The following is a 7667-nucleotide window of genomic DNA, read 5'->3' as shown; positions in this document are numbered from 1 at the left end:
TTGTTGATAGTTTATTCATTCTCACGTCGCAGGGAAAATACAACCGTTAAAACGCTAGTGCCTTACATTATATATCATATTATATGACTATATATACAGTAGGGTGGGGGAAGATGGGACACCTTTAGCACATAATATATAAATGTCTTGATCGTGTTTTAAACAATAAACAACGGTCTAGGGGAGTCGTGAGAATACGCTTTTATAATTCTTTTCCCATTTTCTTTGTTTACTACCAAATTGGGCGAGTAGAATAAAAAGGTGTCCCATCTTTCCCCAATCTACTATACATCATGTTTCTGCATACGAGTTAACGCGAGGGTGTACCTTTGTGTCTTTAGGAAAGTAATTTTGTCCAGCCATTTAAACAACTTATTAAAAAACACTCCGCGTTGAAGCAATAACCGTTAATTGTCGTGCTCAATCAAAAACAAGCCCACAATAGTGGCAACATCGAATCCGGGTTTTCTGTGCTGGTATGTAATCCCAGCGCTGTCTCCACTACACCGGAGCATCTATCTTTGGCTGAGCTGTCAAAGAAAGATCTTCAAGCTCTTACCATTAAAGCCCTTGTCGCATATTTCTTCAAAAAGGCGGCAGGCTTTAATATCTGTTGACGTCAGCAGGCCCTATATAGCAGCCTTGCTGTAATAACCAATCTTTGGCCTAAATCTGGTGTAACATATATATTGTAGGGTGGGGGAAGATGGGACACCTTTATATTCTACTTTCTCATCCCATGTGGTAGTAAACAAAGAACATTTAAAGAATTATAAAAACCGTATCCTCACGACTCACATAGACCGTTGTTAATTGTTTAAAACTGGATCAGGATATTTGGGTATTAGGTGCTAAAGGTGTCCCATCTTACCCCACAGTACTATATAGCATGTCAGACTGCAAGGCTTTACCACGTGAAACATATAATAAACATTCATTGAATAGCGGAACTTATTTGTTGTTAATCATGCAGTAACTAATTATTCTCAGACAAGTTCTAAAGATGCATAGTGCGGATATGATTTAACGAATACCTATATACAGTATAATTTATGGTCACCTTTAATTTCGTTTGACGAAAGGAAGCAGAAATAATTTCCTTTTCCTCCAATACAAGTTGTTCGGTTAAGCCTAATTGCTGTTAAGTTCACTTTATCAAATAGACACTGAGTGAATCGGGTTTTGATGTCAACTTGACACTGAGTGAAAGTTGAACCCAATTTTCAGTTTATCAATGCCGTACCCGTGCTTTTTTGCACATATTATACTATATACAGCACGTAAAGCGTATAAAAAAGGCGAACGTTGTAAATTTGATTTCAGTAAGTAAGAAAGAAACGTTGTTTTGGCATATTGTTACGAGGTATATAGGCTACAGATTGGTTGTTTGCTGCCAAATACATATAGTATGCGAATAGTTATTTTACTTCTCTTCATCTGCGTTCTTTTTGAAGACGGTGTGCTTGTCCAGTCAAGAACACGTCGTAGCAAAAAGAGAAATTTCCCATTTATTAACTTTTGCACGAGGCAGAGATCCAATGGCTGTGGAACGAGACGGTACATACTGAATATTATGTGGCGACAGCTTTAGAACAATTATCTGCATCAGCTTATAATGTCTAAGATACGTTAATATTTGTTTAACTTTTGGTTAGGTGGTGGTTCATGAAACAAAGCTTGAAACTAAATAAAGATCCGGAAGATGCAAAACACTTGGAAGAGCTGCTGGATTTTGAAAGTGCGATATTATTAGGTTTTTTAAATATAAATCTCAACCGCTAATATAAATCTTAACCCCCACCCAACATATATAAATTCTGCCTTAATTGCGCCGCTGTGTATGCATTACAACAAGTAGTTAGGATGGGGAGAAATAGGAAACCTTTGTATATTCTATTGTTTCGTCCCATTTGTTAGTCAACAAAGAACACTCAAGGAATTATAAAACCATATCCTTGCGACTCCTGTAGACCGTTGTTAATTGTCTAAAACAAAATCAGAGTTTGAATATTATGTGCTAAGGTGTCCCGTCTGCACCTACCCTACTATACTAAGTTGTTGACTTGGCCTGCTCTCTTGCGTCATGGATAGTATAAATGATGCTTCGAAAAGCTATGTTTCCGAGTCCAAAATCGTGTTCACATATGAAAACTCTTGCATTGATTTCACAGAACAGCTATATGTTTATATATGAATAGAAGGGTGGGGTATGATGGAACTTGTTTTTATTCACTTTTCCCGCCCCATTTGGTAGTAAACAATATTTCGAGAAATATATATAATCGTAGCCTCGCGACTCTAAAAGAGCGTTGTTTATTGTCAAAACACGGGCTACCATGGATTTAGGTGCTAAATATATCCCATATTACCCCACCATATATTATATATGTTACTTTTTGATATATATTGAAATGTATTTAAGCAATTGCTTAAAACTTAATTTATTTTCAGGTTCATAAACCGGAGACCTTGTTTAAACCGAAATCTTTTTCCTTAACCACTTTTCTTTCGTCATGGTCATTTAAGCGCATTTCAATTTCTTACATCTATCGACGAGTTATAATACACATTTATTGCTTTAAAATTAATGTTCAGATTTAAAACGACAAAAGTGAAGATACATGTAAAGTTCCTTAACCTTTAAATAAATAAAGCGCTCAAAATTAGTGTTCAGTTTGGCTACTTTTTTTTATCAGACATGGGACTTCCCTTAACCGCCTACTCTAGTGTTTCGAAGTGAGATTGCGCTGTATAATTTCCGATTGTTTTCCACATCTGGTTGTTTAAAACGACGGTATGTCCGGAAAAACTGTACATTCATCTCTATGAATTTATAAACATACAAAATCCCTATTTAGCGTACAGTACTGTGGGGTAAGATAGATATACTGTTAGCATCGCCTATCTATATTCATCCCATATTTTATGATTGTGTTTTTATCATTTAAAGGGCACAACAAAAAAAACTTTTGTATTGATAGATATGCTCAAATGTGATCCAAAGTTACCCCTTTAACAACGATATGTTGAAGTCGCGGGGCTTCGGTTATGTATATATGTTAGCTGTACTTCATAACAAAAACTCATTTATTTATCCTTGGCGTAATGTAATAACGATACTTGGGTAGCGTGGTGTAATGAATTGCTCAACATCTGTTGCAAAAAGTCGTCTTTCAGGGCTACATAGCCAGGTTTATTTAATATATACAACTACAGACGGTGTTTTGTTTTGGCATACCACCAATACAATGTTTGTTGACGCGTAGCAACGGGTGTCAGATAGGGGAGTTCCCCAGTTCCTATCCACGAGTATCGTTCCTTTGTTTGCAATATGTTTGTTCTAATATTTCTTTTGAATTCTGATTCGAATTCACTATTTATTTGGCTGCTAGTTTCACACCACCCATTTGCAAAAGCTAAAGCGACAAGAAGTATTAAAAATCCGCAAGTTTTATGAAACATGGCCTTATCTGATACCAGCAGCGAAAGCGTGTCTTACGTTTTTATAACTGTAAATGTAAACAGTCACGAGAAAGATCGTGGCGTAACTGAAATCAGCCTGATAAGTGTATTCAGCAATGAGCTTACCAGAACAGAAAATAAACTTTTCGATTGCTTTCCGAGAGTTTGTGATAAAATGACGATCTGCATCGACCCAAAAGCAAAGTTGGATAGTGACGTAGCCAACACGTACAACGTGACGTCACAAGATTTTCAACTGGCGAAGCGGGGACAGTTCGACTTGAAAGTTTTCAACCTTCTGCGCCTCTTTCTCGCTCGCCAGTCTGGTAAACTCTGTCTTCTAAGCCACGGCTGCTTTGGTTTCTCAATTTTGCAATCCAAGCTGGGGCGCATTGGGAAAGCATTTGATAAAGTGGATGACCGCGAGGTCTGGTTCGTGGATTCCGAAGAAGTTTTTAAGAAAATCGAGCCAGAAAAACCATCTGATTTAAAACGAATTTGTGACGAGCAATTAAGCGAAGAAATGCCAGATTCCCCAACCACCGAGGAACAGAATATATGTTTGGTGAAAGTTGTTTTGAAAAACCTGGACAAGTTTCTTAGCAGTATAAGTTTTAAGCTCGTGACTGCTCCAGAACAAGAAGAAGTCTTTACTGAATCTGAATCTGAAATTGAAACGCCAGAATCTGATGGCAATCCCATAAGCGCGCACAAGACTCAAGTCTATCTAGATTTGGAAGCTACAGGGCTTAGACAAAGCAAGATCACTGAGATATGCATGGTGGCTGTCACCATTGATTCTTTGGATGCTTCCGAAACAGGCTCTGTGCCAAGAATTGTCGATAAATTGGTTCTTTTAGTTGATCCCGACAAAACAATTGAAGACCACGCGTCCTCAATAACAAAATTAAACAACCAGATCATCGAAGAGAGCTTTAAACTGAAGTTTAATGCTCAGACATCTGAAATTATTGCAGCATTTCTAGAAAGACAGGTCTCCCCTATCTGTTTGGTGGCACATAATGGAATGGACTTCGACTTCCCTTTGCTCAAAAGGCACATTCGCTCTTCCAACTATAATCCAACGATCTTCTCAGAAATAAGATGCGCTGACTCACTTCTTGGGATGAGGAAGTTGCGTGGTCGGGCCCGACAATCCTGCAAACTGGAAGATGTTTTCCGTCGTTCGTTTCCTCGAACGCCATCAACCAATCAGCATCAAGCTGAAGATGACGTCATCAAGCTGATGAAAATTGTGCGATTGAATAACCTGTTACGCGGTTGGATAAATAACAACTACCGGAAGTTCAGCATTTTTTAAAGGACACGTAAACGCAGTATAAGGACGGACAACTGATCTAACACATATTTATAAAAGATACTGCACTGTACAAAAGAAACTATAACCAGCACCGTTTTAATATACTCTTGTTTACTAATTCTCTTCACGTTTTTCAGTATTTTAGTATTTTAATTATATTAATGTATGTATATAGCTTGTGCAACGATAAGCGCATTTTTTACCATTCAGTTACACCAAAATTTTTGCATCAACAATTTTTGTAAATAAAAATACGTTAAATAATGGAACAGTAATTACGAGGTGTCTGTAGTTTTAATAAACCGTATTTCTTGAAAAAAAGTTTCTTATATAGTCTAATCTAAACTCCAAAGTTAATCTTTTAGCTCGTGACTAGTGAAATTAAATTGATAAACACAGGATAGTATGTAGCACAGGCCACAGAGGTAGATTCAAGGCTCGGCGCTGCTACAATTGTTGGTCTAAGTGTCCTCGGGCAATATTTCTACAATCCAGTAGTCACTCAGGTATTGTAAAAATACCACACCAGTTATATATATGTTTAGTATGGCGTCCGGCGCCATGGTATAGTGGTTAGCGCGCCTGCCTGTAACCCAGAGGTTATGGGTTCAAGGCTCGACGTTGCTACCATTGTGGGCGCATGTGTTCTTGGGCAAGACACTTCACAGCAATTGCTCCAACCCAGTGGTCACTAATGGGTTGTCCAAATTATCAGCCATAAATAAAAAATATAAAAAAATCCAAAAAAAATAATCACCCACAAAGCAACATACATGGTAACTCGTAAGCTGGCACGAGGTGTTAAACCCGTGTGATAACGACTGTCGTTTTCCGGCCACGCGAGGATAAAGTAAGTTACATTCATTCATTAGTAGCTTAATTATAGTACAATGGGGGAAGATGGGACTCTTATGCACATATTGTCAAATATTTTCAAAATCAAAATAGATGGCGGATTTTGGGTAATACCACGAATTAGTACTATCATTTCTTTATTATTTGACACCAATTTAATAAAATATAATAAAACACACGAGGCGTTATTTAGCGATCCGCACAACAGGTGAAATTTTACAAATTCGAAAACACACAGGATAAGATGGGACAGTTTAAAATCATTGGTAATTTTGATTAATAAGTGTATTTATAAATGGGAATATACGTAAATAACACGAAATAATACTGTACGCTTTAAAAATTAAGTCTAAACATTCTTTTTTTGCCCTACTGCTATAGTTTTTACATGTTACCTATACATTATATTATTGTATAACAATTGGTATTGTTTGAACGACAATGGGTAATGTTCGAACATCAATGGGTAAATATTGTATCCTACAAATGTATATGAACTTGTAATAACAGAAAATTGACTGTAACTATTGATAAAGTTTTATTTTTGCTACAAACTGGGTATTAATACTTTGTTTTTGGCACAAGCCACTTCTCATAAATTATCACCAAGTGCAAATGACCAAATTTCGAATAGATTTTCAAAATATTATCTTTTTATTATATCAGTATCTTATAGTTGAATAACCCCTGATGTATAAATTACTAAATTGAAAGCAAATCTTTTAAAGTTTGGCAATGAAAACATACAAAACTACAGTGTGGGGTAAGATGGGACTCTAATTTGAAATATATTTACATTACCAGTATTCTGCAACTTGTAGTTAACCTACCGATTTAAACAGGCTGTGCTAGTTTTTTTGTCATGTAAACTTCATATATATAACTTTAAACCGACATTTTTTTGTTGTTTTTATCTTAAATTAAAGTCATATTGACCCCTGCCTATTTTCTCCATGCTTATATCTCAGTGTTTTTTTTTACAAAACTAAAACTAGTTTTATGAGACAAAATCAAACTGTACGAAATAGTCAAGGTTGTTTTTTGAAGCTATGAAACTAGTTTAACCGTTCGCACACGCAAACTAAAAAAATCATCGGCTTTACTACGATTTAGCGAGCATTAAAAAATAGCACCTTACTATTTCGCATTTTTTACCTTTTCAAAGAATACTGTTTTTATTTTACATATTTTTTTAATATTTAAAAACAGTAATCAGCTTTGACGGGCGTTTTATAAAGTCGTGATGTTACTGTCGAATAATTCTGTAACCTTTTTTTCCTGATTATCATGAAATGGGGGTCCATAAAAAGAAAATTAAAAAACGGTCTTGTCTGAAAAAGTGTCCCATCTTCCCCCACCCTACTATATTAGCGGGCACGTGGTGCGTGATGAACACTTCTGTTTTAACGATGGTCGTTGTCCCGCACGTTAGTGGTGTTAAACATTTATTTTCAGCAAACAGTCTTTCTTGTTTCAAATGTAAGACCTTTTCCCCACATTCTAATACCCGTATCTCTTGTCTGAGTTCCAAACATATTATCCTTTTTATAAACAAACGTAAATTGATAAATAATAGTTTGGCTTTAAAACCGTAACAATAGCCATTTACCGATTGGCGATAGTTTCAAATGTGTATGAACCAGAATCCGTATATAAACATGTTTTTATACGGACTCCAATAAACTATAGGATTAAAAAAATGGTTAAAAAAAAACTTTTTGTACCAAAGTCTTTGCCGACTTCACTTCGATATTCTTGGAACATTTGGTTTTAGCCGAATCGACTGACGAGAAAAGCACGTTTGTTCCCGATTTTCGATAAACCTTATGCAATGTGGTGCAACTTCAATTAAAGATTTACCGCAATTGCCGTTCTGTTTCTGTAGTCGTCAGTTTGTATGCTCTATTTTTATAGATGTTAATTGGCTATGCTGTAAAATATTGCACAGCTTATTTTGGTTTAAAAAGAAGTTTTCAGTATACGCAAAATTCAAGTTATTAGTTGGGCTATCACCACTTTTATAAAGTGT

At 36.0% G+C, this 7667-nt stretch overlaps 1 protein-coding gene across 1 annotated transcript; it reads left to right on the top strand.

Moving 5' to 3' along the window:
• Window positions 1–3243: 3243 nt before the first annotated feature.
• LOC149729870 (uncharacterized) lies at window positions 3244–5695 on the top strand. Its single transcript, XM_089885927.1, has one exon. It carries the CDS (start codon window positions 3461–3463, stop codon window positions 4781–4783), a length of 1323 nt encoding a protein of 440 aa, XP_089742053.1. The 5' UTR covers window positions 3244–3460; the 3' UTR covers window positions 4784–5695.
• The last annotated feature ends 1972 nt before the right edge of the window (window positions 5696–7667 follow it).

This window comes from Ciona robusta, chromosome 10 (genome assembly GCF_009617815.1).
Source record: "Ciona robusta chromosome 10, ASM961781v2".
NCBI lineage: Eukaryota > Metazoa > Chordata > Ascidiacea > Phlebobranchia > Cionidae > Ciona > Ciona robusta.
Note: the sequence above shows the minus strand (reverse complement) of the source record. Positions and strands in the feature narration are given on the sequence as shown.